The sequence below is a fragment of the Conger conger genome, chromosome 18, assembly GCF_963514075.1.
Source record: "Conger conger chromosome 18, fConCon1.1, whole genome shotgun sequence".
Lineage (NCBI taxonomy): Eukaryota > Metazoa > Chordata > Actinopteri > Anguilliformes > Congridae > Conger > Conger conger.
In genome coordinates, this window is record NC_083777.1 from 28025519 (window position 1) to 28045194 (window position 19676).

At 50.7% G+C, this 19676-nt stretch overlaps 1 protein-coding gene across 3 annotated transcripts in view; it reads right to left on the reverse strand.

Annotated features, from left to right (window-relative positions):
* Nucleotides 1-19676, reverse strand: part of psme4a (proteasome activator subunit 4a) — a 49094-nt gene that overhangs the window by 15280 nt on the left and 14138 nt on the right. For 2 of the 3 annotated variants that reach the window (XM_061227858.1, XM_061227860.1), the window contains exons 4-28: nt 19387-19443; nt 16663-16707; nt 14601-14750; nt 14057-14120; nt 13773-13847; nt 12981-13103; nt 12272-12364; nt 10058-10323; nt 8134-8320; nt 7458-7547; nt 7259-7323; nt 6979-7129; nt 6372-6470; nt 5570-5639; nt 5389-5456; nt 4964-5179; nt 3565-3722; nt 3211-3306; nt 2774-2829; nt 2256-2312; nt 2026-2081; nt 1587-1685; nt 1425-1487; nt 1076-1171; nt 163-294 (exon numbers count right to left, since the gene is read on the reverse strand). In XM_061227858.1, coding sequence (XP_061083842.1) covers nt 163-294; nt 1076-1171; nt 1425-1487; nt 1587-1685; nt 2026-2081; nt 2256-2312; nt 2774-2829; nt 3211-3306; nt 3565-3722; nt 4964-5179; nt 5389-5456; nt 5570-5639; nt 6372-6470; nt 6979-7129; nt 7259-7323; nt 7458-7547; nt 8134-8320; nt 10058-10323; nt 12272-12364; nt 12981-13103; nt 13773-13847; nt 14057-14120; nt 14601-14750; nt 16663-16707; nt 19387-19443 — 2632 coding nt within the window. The remainder of the gene's footprint in view (nt 1-162; nt 295-1075; nt 1172-1424; nt 1488-1586; nt 1686-2025; nt 2082-2255; nt 2313-2773; nt 2830-3210; nt 3307-3564; nt 3723-4963; nt 5180-5388; nt 5457-5569; nt 5640-6371; nt 6471-6978; nt 7130-7258; nt 7324-7457; nt 7548-8133; nt 8321-10057; nt 10324-12271; nt 12365-12980; nt 13104-13772; nt 13848-14056; nt 14121-14600; nt 14751-16662; nt 16708-19386; nt 19444-19676) is intronic. The other variant, XM_061227859.1, reaches the window with a different exon arrangement.

The following is a 19676-nucleotide window of genomic DNA, read 5'->3' on the forward strand; positions in this document are numbered from 1 at the left end:
GACAAAGAGGAAGACTTAGAGATGAGATGGAGAGAGATGAGAGATGGAGAGAGAGAGAAAGACCAAGAGAAAGACAGAGCGAAACAAAGAGTGAGATAGAGAGAGAGATGGAGAGAGATAGTGAGAGAGAGATGGAGAGAGATAGAGAGAGGATCAGCATACTTTGAACTGCTGCTGTGTGACTCCGGTCCGGGCCGGCTGCAGCACCCCCAGGACGTGAGGGATGATGTCTCTGCAGCAGAAGTTGTAGGTCCCCAGGGCAGCGTAGAGCACGCTCTGGGCTTTACTCCGAACCTGAGACACGCAGGAGAGTGCGCACGGTCAGCTACACTCTAACCCCCTCCATCAGCCACAACAACCCCCTCCATCAGTCACAACAACCCCCTCCATCAGACACATGAACCCCCCCCAGTCAGTCACAACAACCCCCTCAATCAGCCACATGAACCCCCCCCCAGTCAGTCACAACACTTCCCCCCAGTCAGCAGATCAGATACGAGCTTTGGTAAAACACATTTTGTTTGATTGTTTTATTCAGGATATGACTGAGCTGGGACACACCATGACCTGTCTTTAAACGGCCGAAGCGTGTTCGTGTATGACAGGCAGCCACAGTGTGTCCTGCGTGCTCCGGACTGCACAGACAGGAAGAACGCCCCTGAGCTGCTTTGCTATTCAAAAAACCACACGTCACCTTACAGTATATTTACATCCTACATTTACCTAAAAGCAAGTCCTTACCGATCAAGGTATTAATCCTTCAAGGATGACTAAAATTAGATTTTAGATGACGAAAAACAGAGTCACACAGACACACACGCTGCTCAGTCACACAGTAACACACACCAGATGTGTAACAGTGAGATTAAGTTAAATGGCATATGTTACAGTGTAGCTTTCATACAGGGAATCGAGCAGCTGAAACTGCTACACAGTGGAACAGAAGCCCTGACAGGATTCCCGAGCAATGAAAACAAACAGAAGCACTGCTCTTTGAGTTGGTTAGGGGATCACATAGCCCGTCTCTCTGAAGGGCTGGAGTCCTAACTCCATAACGTGTGTAAGCTGGGCTCACCTGGCTGTACGTGCTGGTGGACAGTCTCAGCAGGTCACTCAGAAGGTCCTGGTGAACCTTCCTGTACTCACACCCCTCCACCGTCAGTTTACGCAGCTGGGGAACACACACAGCATCACTGAAAACGGCATCAATATTCCAACATCCCTGCTCAAACCTAACCCAAAGGACAGGACTTTTGTGTAGAATGAGGGTTCTGATGCCAACTGAGAACTAATGCACTTTGAAGTACCTCTTTTTGAGATCTTAAAAAAAGACCTTGGATAGGACAGGAGGACAGAGACCGGTAGATCAGGTCAGGACAGACAGACAGACACACAAGGACAGACGGACACAGAGCCGCTCCTACCTCATGCTGCAGCATCACTCTGTCGATCAGCAGGGCCCTGATGTGCTGTTTCTTCCCATGGAGCTGTGGGAGGAGAGAAAGGCCGACATCGCCACATCGTCAGCCAGCGAGACCACCACCTCGGACCCCCGAAACCCTCGCCGACCGCCCCGGAGTGCTCACCCTGTTCTCCATGGACTTCTTCACCAGGTTGAAGCTCTTCCAGCGGGAGTCGAACTCGTATTTCTGAGAGCCCTTGAACTGCAGCAGGTCACTGATGATCTGTGGGAGAGAGGGACACAGACAGACGCACAAACACAGTCACAATCCACATTACTGACATCAGCCGCTGTGCATCGATTCATCTACAACTTTGTCCATTAATGTCTTTCATTGCACATTTAATCTGTACTTGTATTCATTTGGGCTACACCACACTTAGGCTAATATTTTGAATCGTAGGGATGTCTGATGCTGAACTGTAACTTGCTATGGACCCTGTATAATTTATTCTTTGTGTGAAATTAGATACTTGGTGTGTGTGTGTGCGTGTGTGTGCGTGTGTATGCGCGTGCGAGTGCATGCGTGTTCAGTGACAGGGTTCCCCCGTCTCTGGACTTACCTTGATGATGGAGAAGAGCGACTTGGTGTCATCCTCAGAATGTTCCAGAATGTAGTCTGGAGGAGACAGAAGGAAGGGGTCAGTTGTGTCGGGGTGTGGTAGGAGTGTGAGAAGGGACAGTTCTTATTGGGAGGTGTGGGGGTGGGCTGGGTGTTGTGCAGGGAGTGCATTTGTAGGGTAAAGTTTTGGGGAGCTGTAGTTGGTAGCCTGAGGTCTGGGTTCTGACTCACGCAGTAGCTGTCTCATCACTCTGCAGATGGCCTCCCTGTAGTTCTCCCTGGAGTAGTCTGCAGGGGGCAGCAGAGAGGCATCTCACCAACACACACGATCACAGCTGGAGACCTTACCTTCCCAAATCAGCTGCTTTTCAACTTTCACCGGTTCTCCTTCTAATGACACTCTTTAAATATCCCTCAAAACTATTCCTATGAAAATCAGGCTCTCACTCCGTCTCACAAGCGCCACACGTCTTCAAAACACGTCTCCCCTCCACCATTAATAATGTCCGCAATTATGTCCCTCAGGAATAAAACCTGTCCAGGTCAGGTAGCCCCTTCTGTACCTTACAAACAATTTAAGGAAAACAGGGTTGAGGGTAAGCTACGTTAGCGCCTCTTAATAGCGCTCTCAGCAGGACACTGAGCGCGTCAGTCTGAGCATGGCAGAACTGACAGGAACAGGCTGCAGCCAGGCAGGGATGTGTGAGCCAGTGACTGGCTGGTCTGTGGTCTCTGAGGGGCCCACTCACCGTAATCCACTCCGGTGTACAGCATCGTCTCATTCAGGTTCACCATGCTGCTCACCCTGGGGAAGGAACAACAGGGTCAGACAACACCAACACGCACACACAGACAAACACGCACGCGTACGTGCGGCCTCCCAACGTCACACAGAAACGATGAATGCGCTTGTTTGTGTGTACGTGAGCATATTTGCGTGGGGGAGGCAGTGTGTGTGTGTCTGTGTGTGTGATTGAGGGAGACAGGGACATTTGGGCCCTTGAGCAAGGCCCTTAACCCTGCATTACTCCAGCGGAGGACTGTCTCCTGCTCAGTCTAATCAACTGTACGTCGCTCAGGCTAAGAGCATCTGCCAAATGCCATTAATGTAATGTGTGTGTGTGTGTGTGTGTGTGTGTGTGTGTGTGTGTGTGTGTGTGTGTGTGTGTGTGTGTGAGACACTCACAGGCCTGAGACAGGCTCTCCTTGCAGGGGAGGGAGAATGCTCCCAGCTCCCAGCAGGCAGTGCTGCACTATGGCCAGACTCTGTAGCACATCATCCCTGTGGGGGGAGGAGAGAGTTACAATACAGAGCACTCACACAAAGCAGCCAATCAGCTCAGTGCTCATCATACTGAGCACCCAATCAGCACACAGCACTCTCCATACAGAGTAACCAGTCAGCACACATCACTCCCCATACAGAGCACCCAAAATCAGCATCCCACAACTCTCCCAGTAATCAGGTATCATTCACCATTTCTCAGCTACATGCATCTTCCACATTCTCTCCCCTGACCCCTGACCCCTGACCCCTGACCTGCTCATGCCCTGCTCTCCCTGGGCGTATCTCTGCAGCCTCTGGAGCTCGGGCTGCAGCAGCAGGTCCAGCACGTAGTACACAAAGGTGTTCTCGTCCGCACTGGGCACGTGCCACTGGATCTCCAGGTTCCACAGGTCTCCAGGGCGACCCCAGTCCTGCACAGCCAATCAGAGCAGAGAGCAGAGACATCAGGCCGGGTCAGAACACACCGAGCATAGAAACCCGAACAGAGAGAGAATAGAGAGCGGATCAGAACCAGGACACAACGAACAGGCCTGTGGTGAAACTATCGACAGTGTAAAATAAAACTGACTTCAGCCAGCCGGCCGCAGTGGAGCCAGATTCCTGTAAAGGGGTGTGTGCTTCCTCTCCCAGGCACAGCGCGTGACGGACAGGGGCCGTGTCGATGACCCTGAGGTGTGGGGGGGAAGGACACCGTGTGCCCGGGACAGAACACACACACGCCGGCTTTGCACAACCGGTCCGGTTGCCACGAGCCCGCGAGGTCATATAAGGTCAAATAAATGACCGCGCTGAACTAATACCGTGTGGTTCTGCCAGGGGTGAACACTTCTCACTTCTGCCCCGTGGGGAGCCAGCGTTCACGGTCGCCCTGGTGGGCTGCGGGGAGCACCCCAAGGTCGAGCGCTACTCGGGACACAAACGCGATCGTGACGCAAGGGGATTGCTAAAGACGGCGACACACATCTACGTGCACTCAAATGTCAGTGGGCAAGCGGCCATTTGCAGATGATGCCATCTCTGGGGCATGACTCGGCTGTTATCCGCCACCAGGGGTAGAGTGGCAGAAACCCTCCCTGGGCCAGATTCTGGCAGTTGCGTCTGAACACTCTTCTTGTTTTCCTGCGACAGACTTGAACATGAACGGGTTTTTGGCTGAAATGATACACCTGGTGTGTTCTATTCTCAATCAGAGCGCAGACCAGTTTATTATTTAAGGGTATTCTAGGTTAGGCAGTGCCAAGTTACCATTTGACAACTTAATTAGCACATATCCATCTGCAAAAATGGCTTCTATATAAAGAATGTAAGCTGTGTATCAGTCTGGATAAAAGCACCCGCTAAATGTCAAAAACGTAAAATCTAATGTCAGCTTAATTAACAACTTCTCCGGAGGAAAGTCCTCCGCTTCACTTTTGATGCAAAAACATTTGTAAAACAGTTTACAAAAGTTTACAAAAGTTTGCTTTAACAGTCAGCGCAATTGGTCCACACAATTGTCACGGAACATTACTTGCAAAGCACCCAATTAGCACAGAGCACTTCCTGCACAAACACCCAATCGGCACAGAGCACTTCCTGCACAAACACCCAATCGGCACAGAGCACTTCCTGCACAAACACCCAATCAGCACACAGCACTGGTCTCCGGTACCTTGATGGGCAGGTAGTCCTGCAGGGGGCGCTGGAAGCCCCCGGGGACGCTGCAGTACTCGATGGGGTAGATGAGGGCGGTGGAGCGCAGGACGTGGTGCAGCAGGTTGCAGGCCAGGGTGTAGCCCTGCTTGCACTTCAGGTGCAGGGTGAGCTGCAGGATGTGCACCAGCTGGGAGCGGTAGGGGAGGAGCTTATCCCCGTCCACGCGGGTCACCTGACACAGAAACAAGCCAATCAGGTCAGTCAGATGATTACTGCACACTTTTGTTGCTCAGATGTACACAAGCATCATCTTATGTTTGGAAAATTTTAATTAGATTTTTAATTTCAACACCTTGTGCTTCAGCATTTCAGGTGGTGACTGGCAGAGTGTCAGGGCACGACTGAGACCTGCCTTTGCTCCCTCATGACCTTCGACCTCACCTCTGACAGCAGCTGAAGGTTCCATAGCAGCTCCTTGTCTAGCTCCTCGTCGTTCATCACCTCCTCGTCTGCACAGAAACAGACACAAACTCAGAACATTCCGACCTGACCACACACACTTCCACCACCACACACTCTGCCCACGTCACACACTCCTCTGAGGGGCTGAAAGAGCACTTACGTTCTGCAATCTGGGTGATGGCATTGCAGCAGTGGGGCACAAAGAGCTTCAGAGACTCTGCTGAGTGACACTGGGGAGAGAAACAGAGGGGTTCAGCTGGGTGATAAAGAGAGAGAAACAGAGGGGTTTAGCTGGGTGATAAAGGGAGAGAAACAGAGGGGTTAAACTGGGTCATACAGAGAGAGAAACAGAGGGGTTCAGCTGGGTGATACAGAGAGAGAAACAGAGGGGTTCAGTTGGGTGATAAAGGGAGAGAAACAGAGGGGTTCAGCTGGGTGATACAGGGAGAGAAACAGAGGGGTTCAGTTGGGTGATAAAGGGAGAGAAACAGAGGGGTTCAGTTGGGTGATAAAGGGAGAGAAACAGAGGGGTTCAGCTGGGTGATAAAGGGAGAGAAACAGAGGGGTTCAGCTGGGTGATAAAGGGAGAGAAACAGAGGGGTTCAGCTGGGTGATACAGGGATCTACAGAGGGGTTTAGCTGGGTGATAAAGGGAGAGAAACAGAGGGGTTAAACTGGGTCATACAGAGAGAGAAACAGAGGGGTTCAGCTGGGTGATAAAGGGAGAGAAACAGAGGGGTTCAGCTGGGTGATAAAGAGAGAGAAACAGAGGGGTTCAGTTGGGTGATAAAGGGAGAGAAACAGAGGGGTTCAGCTGGGTGATAAAGGGAGAGAAACAGAGGGGTTCAGCTGGGTGATAAAGGGAGAGAAACAGAGGGGTTCAGCTGGGTGATACAGGGATCTACAGAGGGGTTCAACTGGGTGATACAGGGATCTACAGAGCGCTAGAAACAGACACGCACCTTGGCAGCAGCGCGGCACATGTCCGACACCATCCTGCCGGCCACACGAGTCTCGAATATGTTGGTCGTGGCGAAGTTGAAAACCTTCTCCAGAGCCACCTGAGAGTAGGGCAGAGGCACAGGCCAACGGTTAGACTGCAGGGGCAGAGTGACACACACACAGCCGTCAATGTGTTCAGTACTGTGGGTGAAGACACTGTCTCGGGAGTCCGGGTGCGAGTGGAGTATGTCTGTTATGACTGCAGCAGTGGAGCATTGTGGGAGCCTGGGGTGCCTAGGGGTGTACGTGTGTGAATCTGGAAGGCGTCGGGGAATAAAGTCTGGATGGTCTGGAGTAGTGTATGCGTGTGTGAGAGGCCTTGAAGATGTCCATGGAGCACTGTGTGAGGATGGTGTGTGTGTGTGCGTGCGTGTGCGTGCGTGTGCGTGTGCGTGTGCGTGTGTGTGACCTTGAAGATGTCCATGGAGCACTGTGTGAGGATGGCGTGTGTGTGCGTACGTGTGTGTGTGTGTGTGAGACCTTGAAGATGTCCATGGAACACTGTGTGAGGATGCCGTGTGTGTGCGTACATGTGTGTGTGTGTGTGTGTGTGTGTGTGTGTGAGACCTTGAATATGTCCATGGAGCACTGTGTGAGGATGGTGCTGAAGGTGGAGGACAGGCCCAGCTCCACCAGGCTCTCCAGGTGAGTCATCTTCTCCGTCTCCGTCTCCTCCCGAGTCTGCTCCAGCGTGCTGCTTTCGATCAGCGCAAAACACCTGTACACACACACACACACACACACACACACACACACACAATTAGTTGTTTAGCTGACGCCTATCCAAAGCAACTACCAGTTGGTTAGACTAGGCAGGGGACAATCCCTCCTGCAGAGGTCTCTGTACCTGTCCATGAACTGCAGAACAAAATCTTCAAACTCAGCCGAGGCAGAACACAGCTCCCGCTCCACCTTAGAGACGGGGAGAGAGAGAGAGAGGGAGAAGAGAGAAGAGTGAACTGATGAAACTGTAGCCCATATGAACAGAAGGATGAGAGAGATGTTGAATGACAGGTTAAATGAGGGGAGGCTGGAGGATGGCTCACTTCTGTCAGGTCGTCTCTGTCGTGAACGGCGGACGAACAGTCGACCAAAGGCACCAGGGTGGAAAATGTGGCGATAAACTGGAATGTGATCTGTAGCCAGGGCAACAAAACCATAAGGCAAATTAGCAACGTACACTGGGCCTAACCCATCTTTGAGCTCATTTGAATATTATCGACAATGGCAGTCACTTTTTTATCTCAGGAAAACATACATTTTTAAAGATGGAATTAAAGGTTTAAACTAGTAATTCCATTGCCTAGCAGAAATAAGGGGCCCAGCTGCATTCTGTGCTCTGTAACAAAGAGACAGACGAACAACACACCATGTTATTGTTTTGTCTGGCGGGTGTACCATTGGGCAGCCTAAATAAAGCTAATGTGGGGGACATGCCACCAGTATAGTCTGTAGGGTTTTACTGAAATGAGAAAATGCTAACAAATTAATTTCTAGCATTTCATTTCTCTATTGTGAGTTTCGCTCAATCTTTGGAAAAAAGTAACCGCCCAATGAGAGACTTTTACACTTTTACCACAAAATGTTTTATTGCACCGAAACTTGCACAGAACTTGGCATCAGCAAAGTAGGTGGAGAAGTGTTGTTGACGGGGAGGGTTCGGGGGGGTTTGGGGGGGCACTGCTGGAACAGGATGCGGGGCAGGCCGGGGGTTTTACCCACCATGCACTTGCTGAAGTCGTTGGGGTCGACGCCCGGCAGGGCCCTCATGAGGAGGGGCAGCATGTGGGAGGGGCCGTCGGGGAGACGCTGCCCGCCGGAGACCAGGCTGCGCGCCACGCCGATCATGCAGCTCAGCGTGGCCGTCAGCTGGTGGGGCTCCGTCAGCGTCTCCATGGCGGGGTACGTCCTGCAGGGCGGCGCCAGAGAGAGAGAGAGAGAGAGAGAGAGAGAGAGAGAGAGAGAGAGAGAGAGAGAGAGAGAGCGGGGATTACACGAGGACACGGACCACCGAGACGGCGGGACGCGAACGGCACGACCGGCTGCTGTTCCAAACCGCATACTAGCATACCACACATACTACCATTTCACTGAAAATGAGCCTGAAATTTAGTATGAGTAGTATGCTAGTATGTGGTTTCAAGTGCTTTAAATTTAGTATGAGTGGTATGCTAGGATGCGGTTTCAAGTGCTTTAAATTTAGTATGAGTAGTATGCTAGTATGTGGTTTCAAGTGCTTTAAATTTAGTAAGAGTAGTATGCTAGTATGTGGTTTCAAGTGCTTTAAATTTAGTATGAGTAGTATGCTCGTATGTGGTTTCAAGTGCTTTAAATTTAGTATGAGTAGTATGCTCGTATGTGGTTTCAAGTGCTTTAAATTTAGTATGAGTAGTATGCTAGTACATGGTTTCAAGTGCTTTAAATTTAGTATGAGTAGTATGCTCGAATGTGGTTTCAAACACAGCCACAGTCTGTGTCGAGGGAATAAAATCACATGCATGCTATATACCCTTAGCATCGGCATTCACACCACCTGCACCCATAACCTGCAGTGCACTTATGAATCACATGGTTTCAAGAACATGTAATACTGGCTATGTTTATTAAAATAATTGAATAAAATATGTTTATAAAATAATGAAAGTGTAAATAATTAAGCCAGATGTTGGCTTACAAAGTCTGGGAAGCAATGCCCATAGATAAGTTGAGAAAACCAATTAACAGTTTTCATGAGCTGTTCTTTTGAAAAGGTAAGCGCACAGACATTGATCATTTCACTTCTCTCCTTGTCTAATCGTGTGAACTCGTGAACAAATGTGAATCCAGCGAACTAATCGAGTGAGTGCATAATCCTATACACAGTACCGCTGCCTAATGCTTCACTACTAACCAAAAGTCTTGCCCCAGCTCAAGCGAGCCTCCTGAGGTGTGGAGGACGGAAGAGCAGAGGACCTCAGGTGTGAGGACTGAAGAGCAGAGGACCTTAGGTGTGAGGGCTGTGGGTGGTGTGAGGGCGGTGTGAGGGCTGTGGGCGGTGTGAGGGCTGTGGGCGGTGTGAGGGCTGTGGGCAGTGTGAGGGCTGTGGGCAGTGTGAGGGCTGTGGGCAGTGTGAGGGCTGTGGGCAGTGTGAGGGCTGTGGGCAGTGTGAGGGCTGTGGGCAGTGTGAGGGCTGTGGGCAGTGTGAGGGCAGTGTGAGGGCTGTGGGCGGTGTGAGGGCTGTGGGCGGTGTGAGGGCTGTGGGCAGTGTGAGGGCTGTGGGCTGTGGGCAGTGTGAGGGCTGTGGGCAGTGTGAGGGCTGTGGGCGGTGTGAGGGCGGTGTGAGGGCTGTGGGCGGTGTGAGGGCTGTGGGCGGTGTGAGGGCTATGGGCGGTGTGAGGGCTGTGGGCGGTGTGAGGGCAGTGTGAGGGCTGTGTGCGGTGTGAGGGCTGTGGGCAGTGTGAGGGCTGTGGGCAGTGTGAGGGCTGTGGGCAGTGTGAGGGCAGTGTGAGGGCTGTGGGCGGTGTGAGGGCAGTGTGAGGGCTGTGGGCGGTGTGAGGGCAGTGAGGCGGTGTGAGGGCTGTGGGCGGTGTGAGGGCAGTGTGAGGGCTGTGGGCGGTGTGAGGGCGGTGTGAGGGCTTTGCGGGCGAGCGGGCGGTGACAGACTCACTTCTCTAGCACCGGGGGGATGACGAGCTCGGGCCGCATCAGGGCGAGGTTCTGCAGGGCCTGCGCTGCGTCCAGGCTGCCCGTCTTGCTGAACATGGCCAGCAGCACCGGCTGCTTCATGCTCTCCACGAAGTCGCTGATGTCCTGCTCCGTCAGCTTGTGGCTGTCCGGCACCGGGGTGAACCAGGTGGGCTTCCGGTACCGCTCACGGTGCAGCCGGCGGACCACGCTGGCCGGGAGACGCTGCAAGAGCTTCATCAGCTTCATCTGGAGATACGCACACACACAGGGACAGAGAGAGAGTAACATCAGCTTCATCTGCTTCATCTGGAGATACACAGACACACAGGGACAGAGAGAGCTTCATCAGCTTCATCTGGAGATACACAGACACACAGGGCCAGAGAGAGCAACATCAGCTTCATCTGGAGATACACAGACACACAGGGACAGAGAGCAACATCAGCTTCATCTGCAGATACACAGACACACAGGGACAGAGAGAGCATCAGCTTCATCTGGAGATACACAGACACACAGGGACAGAGAGCAACATCAGCTTCATCTGCAGATACACAGACACACAGGGACAGAGAGCGCAACATCAGCTTCATCTGGAGATACAGACACACAGGGACAGAGAGAGCAACGTCAGCTTCATCACTGCGGACACACGCGAACACACCGAGAGAGGGGCTAGAGAGGGGCTAGAGAGGGGCAGGCTCAGCTTAACACACACTTCCTTCTGAATAGACAGTGAGCACGACAACCAGCACTGCGACGGCCTTCTGCTGACCCAGGGCCCTGGCAGGGACACGACCCGGCCGCTTTAAGGACCTTCTGCCCCCAGACCTCCAGCCCAGGAGGGCTCGGTGTGACTCGGTGTGGAGACCCCGCAGCGGTGGAACGGAAGGGAACGCGTTCTGCTCCAGCGCCTACACAGCGAGGATCCTCTACAGCTGGGCTGAGTCACGGGCCTGAACAACAGCCTCTGCACTACAGGGGGGTCAGCAGGGCTGCACTTACAGCCAGAAGGGCCCTCTGCCTCTGCCTGCCTCGAACGCACCGGAGTCAGACACTCGTGTTCGACAGAGTGCTTTCACAAACTGATTTTTTCATTCGAACTTCACCCCGCAGCATTGTTTCCCCTGACTGTGTGAAGCTGAATAACGAGCAGTTTGATCATCGCCGCGGTCTCCGTGTACGACAAACGCGGAGAAACACGGCCAACTGACAACTGACGCTGCGTACTACACTGCAAAGGCCGTTTACAAACAAACTCCCGGGTCCAATTACCGGGGAAAGGTTTGGACGACACTGAAAGGAGAAATGAAAACTATAAAAGGCTGTAGACGTCTTTCCAGGGGAGTGTGGGGGGGGGAGGAGGCCAACGTCATCTTGGCTCCTGGAAAAACAGTGGTGTGAGCCAGGCGTAATCTCGCGACCTTTTATAGAGCTTCAGCAGTGCCAGCGTGGCGTAGCGGTATTCCTGACCCCCGCGGCCCAGACACCCTTCCGGAAAGTTCTGGTATGCGTCAAGCAGACACTACCCCCCCCCACCCAACAACCTCCCGCTCACCCATAACGTCCAACACTGCAAGTCCTGAGGAGCCACGATGCATCATTAACAGCAGAAGGTAAGACTGGTTGTAAACAACGCATCAACACAAACCCTACTTCTGTAGAGATTCTCATCTCAGTCTGACAGCACCTGATGATTAATGCTCCACAAAGACTCTCCTTCATCTACAGCCAAGCCTCTCTCTCTCTCTCTTTCTCTCTTCCACTCGTTTATTTCACCCTTCATCCCATTACCCTCCGGCGTTCCCTCGTGTTTGTGGCGAAGTGTGAATAGCAGTCTTGTCGGTTAAAGGAAAAATATACGCGTTGTCTGAGTCTTTGGCTTTCAAATAAGGTTTCTCTGTTGCATGGAATGAACACTTAACCTCGCTTCTCGGTGCCAACTGTTAACATTATCGAAATAGGTGTTGAATTCTCACTGAAAGCTTACTGCACGGCACATGGAAGAAAAAAAATAAAATAAAGTACATGTAAAATGTGGACATGAAAAATCCGTTAATACTGGTGGTTACAGAGTTTCCGTTTGGCTGATATATGACACGTTTGTGGGAGAACTGATCCGGCTCTGCTGGGCTGATTAACCTTGTCCCTACCTGCGCAGGAAACACACAGCAGAGGGCAGGAAGTGACTTACCAGCCAGCGGCCGTGGTTGGAGGGGTGAAAGAAAGAGGCGATGCTGTTGAAAAGCCCGGTCAGCTGCTTCTGCGCCTGTTTGCTGGGTCCGCCCTGCCACAAACGCACACAAAGGTTCACATCCCAGAGCCGCTAGCATGGCTACATTCACCAACAGTGACTTTCGGTCAGATGAGCCCAGCATTAATCAACCAGCGCCATGCTATGGTAGCTATGGTAACAGTGCAGCATCGTAGTAATATATACAACAACCAATGGGAGACCCACAGTCGAAATGATATTACATTACAGTTCTTGACTTAGTTGATTTGACTAAGTAGGGGCCAATCCCCCTGGAGCAATGTGGTGGGGTTAAGGGCCTTGCTCAAGGGGGTTTGAACCACTAACCTTCTGGGTCTCAGTCAAGCAACACAGATGTCCAAATACAACAGTGCCTCACTGCCTCGCATGAGTTCATATGGCACCTCATCTCTGTTTAAGGATGAGCCTAAACTAATAAAGAATAATAAACTGGAATAGAAAATACACTAGATACTGTTACAGCACCAGGTCATATTGAGTCATACAGACCTAGATATACAATGGTGCTGGTTATTATTGACCTGCATATGACCATTCTGGGTCATGATACCCCGAATACACACTTGTGTGAGGTCATATTGACCTGCATACAGAATAGCACGAGGTGGTATTGGTGGCTGCTACTCACCAGCATGGAGGACACCCAGATGACCATGTGACTGATGTCATAGGTGTTCGGCAGGTATCGGGGGACCAGCATCTGGCTGGTTCCTACTGGGAGATTCAAGCTTCGCAGCATTCGGGTAAATATCTGAAATGGGATACAATGCATTCCTCATTTCAACGGTTACATCCAGTCATTTGCTGAGCATGTTAGGCTCCAGTCAGCCTAACCTGCATGTCTTTGGACTGTGGGAGGAACCCGGAGTCCCCAGAGGAAACCCACGCAAACATGCAAATCCCGCACAGAGAGGCCCCGGCTGACCGGGATTAAAAATGTGTGTATATATACATTTTAAAAAATCAAGAGCAAGGAGAGGCACTGTATGGGGACTAAGGACTAAGTCAGCACGGTGCAGCCGGGGGCAGTAAACTGGCAGCAGGGAAGATGCTAGCATAATGAGCGCCTCTCAGTACTGTCACTATACAGCGTACGCCCTGGGCCAATGAGAGCCAGCCAGCTCATCTCTGCTTTCATCTGCATGAGCAACTGAGGGAAGGAGAGAGGGCGCGCAATGTGTCCATGGCAACGGGGCAGAGGATCAGAGCCGACAGGTGGCCCTTTGAAGGCCAGACAGTCTCGCCACCAGAACAGGACAGAGAGGGCAAAGGTGAGAGGTCAGGAGTCCAATATGTAGGCAGACGTCTCGCTCACACACTCTCATAGCAAGGATTGCTGCACTAACTCTGGGAAGAATGTTGGGGCAGATAATGGGAGGGACAAAAAAAGTTCAAAGGTCAGCGCCAAAACCTAACCCACCTTGGGAATATAGGGGTCCCAGTCAACGTAGCCGATGTTGTCGTTGGCTAGGCGGGCAAATAGGTTCACAAGACTCTGAAACAATGAAGAAAAAAAAAACCAAGACTTTCAGTCATGTAGGAGCAGATTCAAAGCTCTGAATCAGACAATATAATTTTTCTTTTTTTTTTACGTTTTACTGTAATCAAAGCACATACAGACTGTGGGTAGCATTAATGTACTGTATGGATTAATCACTCATTGTGACGTTGTGAGAGAACAGACGTTTGTGTAGACATACTCACCATTTCCCATCCCGGTAGGTTCTGGACTGACGCCCACAAGTCAATCAGCTCATTGAACCAGAGCCTAAAAAGGTACCAGATTAAATGTTAAACAGCCAAACTACACACATAGCTCAGGGGCAGGGGTAGTGTATAGTGTATAATTCGGGGACAGGGTTACTGTGTAGTGTGCAGGGTGTAGTGTGTAGTTCTGGGGGCAGGGTTAGTGTGTAGTGTGCAGGGTTTAGGGTGCAGCTCTGGGGGCAGGGTTTAGTGTGCAGCTCTGGGGGCAGGGTTAGTGTGTAGTATGCAGGGTGTAGTGTGCAGCTATGGGGGCAGGGTTAGTGTGTAGTATGCAGGGTGTAGTGTGTAGCTCTAGGGGCAGGGTTAGTGTGTAGTGTGCAGGGTGTAGTGTGTAGTGTGTAGTTCTGGGGGCAGGGTTAGTGTGTAGTGTGCAGCGTGTAGTGTGTAGTTCTGGGGGCAGGGTTAGTGTGTAGTGTGCAGGGTGTAGTGTGCAGCTCTTGGGGGCAGGGTTAGTGTGTAGTGTGCAGGGTGTAGTACTCACTTGAAGCCCTTGTGGTGCAGCTTTGGGGGCAGGGTGGTGGGCAGAAAGAGCTCAAAGTAGCTGATGGCCCTCTGCATGGTGACGTCAAACGGGCAAAGCAGCGGCCGCCATTCATCCAGCATCTCCTGAGTGCAGGATTCTGGGAAATACCTGCGACCACACGCACACAGACAGACACACACAGATTACCTAACGGGAAACATAACCTCTCCACCACCCAAGGTTAGCCAAAGCAAAAGCATTTTTATCCTGTATTACAGAAGTGTACTGCCAAACCAGTTACTCAATAGCATTTTTCCTACAAAACACTGCAACACATGACTTCAGCTGTTCACCGAAGGCTCTAGTTGACCTGAAAGGGATTACTTATGTGTTTTTTTTTTAAGTTATAAATGTAAGGGTAGTTAACTTTCAGGAGATTTTGTTTTGATATGCACAAGCTGAAATAATATATATCTTTAAACTTCAGGAAGTGACCTCTCTCTCTCTGAACAGCCAGCCGGCTACAAGTGAGCCCTGAAAACACGCCCAGTGCAGGCAGAGGGGGATTTTCCTGGGCAGTGTACTTTAACCTTTAGCCTCACACCACGGTCAGGGACGCTATTCGTGACTGTCCTATCCCCAGGCCAGGTGGAGGACACAATCTCTGACAGGAACCTGGGAATTAGGACTGGATAACCAGGCACTTTCTCTACGCCGTAATCCCCAGATCAGCCAAACATGTTATTGCACAACTGTCAGGTTTGCTTTCTACACTGGGATTGGGCCCGTGGGAGGCCCCTCGATTGGTCATTGTTAAGTGTGCGTGTGAGTGCGTGTGTGTGTGTGTGTGTGTGTGTGTGTGTGTGTGTGTGTGTATGTGTATGAGTGCGTGCGAGTGTGTAGCACGTGTCTCGTAGCACGCTCAGTTGCTCATTAGGTTTTCCCTTGAACGTAGTCAGGAGGTCAGAACTACAGAGACCAGGCACCCCCCCTCCACCTCCCCACATCACAGCTCATCAAGACTTCCTGACAAGCACTCTGCTCAGCACAGACCCCCAAATATATCTCTGTCAGTAACAGGAAACTCTCACGCGGCCCAGATTTAGAAGGGAGTTTTAATAGGATTACAGGCCGCAGAGACTGCACACTGTGGGTCAGACAACATGGCTGCATCAGCTCGGAGCGCTGACTGTGATTGCTCAGGAGCTGCACTGCGCTGCCCCCAGAGGTGGCTGCAGATAGGACACCATAATACACAGCCATCCAAAACCCCTGGGTTGAGCACCAGCTCATTTCCAGTCGCTGGGAAACTGCAGTAAACTGATGAAAACTGTTCTCGTAGTCACGTTTAGGCTATGCGTCAGTGCGTTCATCAAGGTCCCACCAGCGATGGAAACCAGTCTACTTCTCTATAGGGGAATTTCCATGAGCGGTGTTGAATTTGTTCGACGAAAGGATTTTTGTGGTTATCATTACTTGTCATTTTACAGGTTATTAGAGATGATGGTGAGAGTGAGAGATGACAGTGGAGACGGTCTGGCTGAGTAACGGTGTGAGTCAGGTGCCACAGGCAGACGTCCTTCAACTGTGACGGGCCTTGAACAAGGGGAGTTGCAGAGACAGCAGAAGCAGCTGGGCCGTGAGAAATTAACGTTACTTTTCTACCCAGTGATGTGTGCCTGGTACCGACACACAAGGTCACACGGTCTCTCTGGGCAGGCATAAGAGCTGGTGTGAATAATGCTTTTTTTAGGACGGTGTCGACTCTGAAACAAAAAAAGACTCCTATAATTGGATCAAGTGTGAAGTGTTTTCCTGACAGGATTGCCTCTCTACCGCGTGACAAGGGTGGGTTTTTCTTTCTGAAACCAACACTTGCACACAAAAAAAAAAGGGACCCTGCATTCTGTCAGTTCACTGCCATCAAATGGTTTCAAATTCAGAAACAAAATGGTAGCAAGGTTCGGAATCCCACTTATTGCCGATTCACATGGAAAAACGTAACCAGACATACTCAACAGTGTACTCAGTGTACTCAGCAGTGTACTCAAGTGTACATCAGCACTTCATGTGTACTTACGGCCTGCAGCTTTTCACCAGCGTCTTCAGCACACTCTCGACTGAGCTGTAGAGAGAGGAGAGAGGAGAGAGGGGAGTGGGGAGAGGGGAGAGGGAGTTAAGCGGATTCCGACACCACTGTATCGCAGTGAAGAAGTATTGCAGGTGATTGTTAATCGGTGAATGAGAGCGTTGAGCGTTGACCACACCGATGCAATTAGGCGCAGTTTGACCGGCTGATTATGACCAGAAATGTATTGATTAGTTCGATTTATCGGCTCTCTCAGTCAGGCCCGTTACGACCACAGCAAAAAAGGCGGTCGGCTGTCCCAAGAGAATTTTACAACAATACCATTTGTCTTCCATTCAGATTTGACTGAAAGAGAGCAAATGTATTTACGAATCTTCATTGAACCCAATTTCCTTGCTTGTCACGATGACCCATATAAAATCAAAGCAGGGCTGCAGCAAGGCCCAACATTCCCAGGGTGACCATGTTTCTCATTGGCACTCATTCAGGGGAAATTTTGGTCCAAGATGAGCGGCAAATACATGATTGAGTTAGCATGGAATTACCTTGATTGTCGATTGACCTCTCATAAGTAAGAATTTAAGACTCGTCTCACAGACACACACACAGACCCACACACAGACACATACACAGACACATACACAGACACACACTTGGGCTACACATGTTCCGTTCACCTGCCACCTCTACCCCTGCGGGTCAATTTCAACCAAGATGTCGTCCAAGATTAAATCAATTCCTTTCCTGCACTAATTCAATAATGCGTTTCATCCAGGAGCAACAGGACCTGTTTGGCGGTCGCGTTTGATCTGTGACCTACACTCTGTGAGACTGCCAAGCCCCATGCGCTTTTATGGTTTGATTGCCCTACAACAGGGATCATCAAAATATGGTCTTTAAGGTCTAAAGACTGCTGATTTTTTACCCTCCCTTTACCTGGGAGTCAGGTGTGAAGACAGTCTGGCCAATCAGTAACACTAGCCTGTTCAGCTAATTACCTTGGAGAAAAGAAAACCTGGGCCGGATTTGGATTTGAGGTCCAGATTTGACGAAGGCTGCCCTACAATCTCCTGAGGACTATGGAGCAAGCCAGCCTTCTTAAATTTCACAGCATATGGAAATGAGCAATATCTTGGCACTGAAAATAAATGGATTTACAGTGACTGACAGTTAAATAGCTTATTTGGAGACAGGGAATCATTTCCAAATGTGCGATGGTAAACTGCACCCAAACTGGTAGAGCAAAAGCAAGCATCTGGGGGACTGGGAGTTACACAAAGGATGAAAAGGCACACACTCGCTTGAGGCCCCAAAATAATACCGATATTCACTGAACCATATGGACGGTTAGCATCTCGACCACAGGAACACTCACTGGGGAGTATTTGCAATGACCGACATCCGCTTTTTCCGCTTACAACGTGGACAATTACAGGAGGCTAAGCGCTACATCCAGATTGAACAGCGCCGGGGAGCACAGCGACCACACCAGGAGGAGCCGCCGGAATCTTCCAGGGCCTTGAGCACTGGGTGGGAGGGGAGACCTTTCCAACTGTTGTCACTTATAGTCTCTTCTCCTCCACGCTGGCCCCCTCTTTTCGCTGCGAGTCCGTCCCGCCCCCCCTGTCGGGGGGCCCCCGTGGGTTAGCACGCACGGGACAGAGCGCTGACAGGGGCTCGGCCACCGAAATAGAGGCAGAGACCTGAAACCGAACGGCCTCTTAACCTACCGACCTCCAGACCTTTACATTCACACCATCCTACAGGACCGTGTGTCGCCGTCTCTAAGAGCCGCATAGTGGCCGCCATTTTAGGGCCGCTTCTCGGGCAGGCTGGGGAAGGCTGCATGAGGGGTTTTGTGAGAGGGGAGGTGTGATTGGCACGAGTACCATGTGACAATGTGGTTAAATTGGACCGGAGCACCCAATTGTGTGAAGCACCGCCACCATCAGATCAACATCAGACACAGCCAGAGATCACCTCCAGCACCTTAGATTGCCCGCTCAATCAGAAAAAAGAAGATGGCAAACACCATGCACTACCAATAAATGACGCACTATCAAACATTAATTCACGTATAATTTGTGGTACTTCTTTGGCAGTAAGCTTAGTGTTTTCTTATTTTCTGATATGCAAAGATTGGTAGGAAATATGCCGGTGGCTCAGGCGGTAAGAGCAGTCGTCTGGCAGTTGTCTGGCAGCCAATCATCGTGTGTGTATGAATGGGTGAATGAGAAGTATCATTTGTACAGCTGTTTGGATAAAGGCGCTATATAAATGCCAACCATTTACCATTTACTAATCGCTTCCAATTAGCAGCAGAAATATTAGCAGCAGTTGATATTTTTTGATCAGTGTGATGTGTGCTTTCATTAATACCCGTGCTGTGCCCACCCTGCCACCAGCAAGGGATTCCCCCCCACCCACCCACCGCAGAAATCCCAATTTAACCGCAGCATGCGACCGGACTTGAAGCAGGGCCAGGTAGCCAGACAGGGTTCCAGCCAGGCGTGGCAAGAGAGGCTGGGGTAACCGTGGATACCGTAAGCTGTAGTATGAGCAGGGTGTTAACGTCGGGCTGCTGTGAGAGGGATTGCCACACAAGCTGCGTTTGGCGTGAGGTGGGCTTTCTGAGACACATGCATTAAAAAATCTCCAAGTGCCTCGAGAATTAACACCAGCCAGAAAATAAAAAAAAAAGAGCCTTTTCCTTACCACCTCCTCATTGTTTTTATCATTAAGTGTTTAGGGGAATGGCGTGTCCGTAGAGAACTACACACGAGAGGGGAAAAGGCAGAGAGGACACACATTCAGCACACTCCATTGGCCCGGGATAAGACAGAATCAGAATCAAAAGCCACCTCTGCAAACCCACAGCTGATTAAGATAGTCAACTGTGGGATCAAAGAGGCGAACGTCTCACCAGATAAGATGAGCGATTCATTAATGTTTTGTTCTTAGATTTTTTAAAAATATAAAGAAAAACACAGAATATGAAGCTGTGG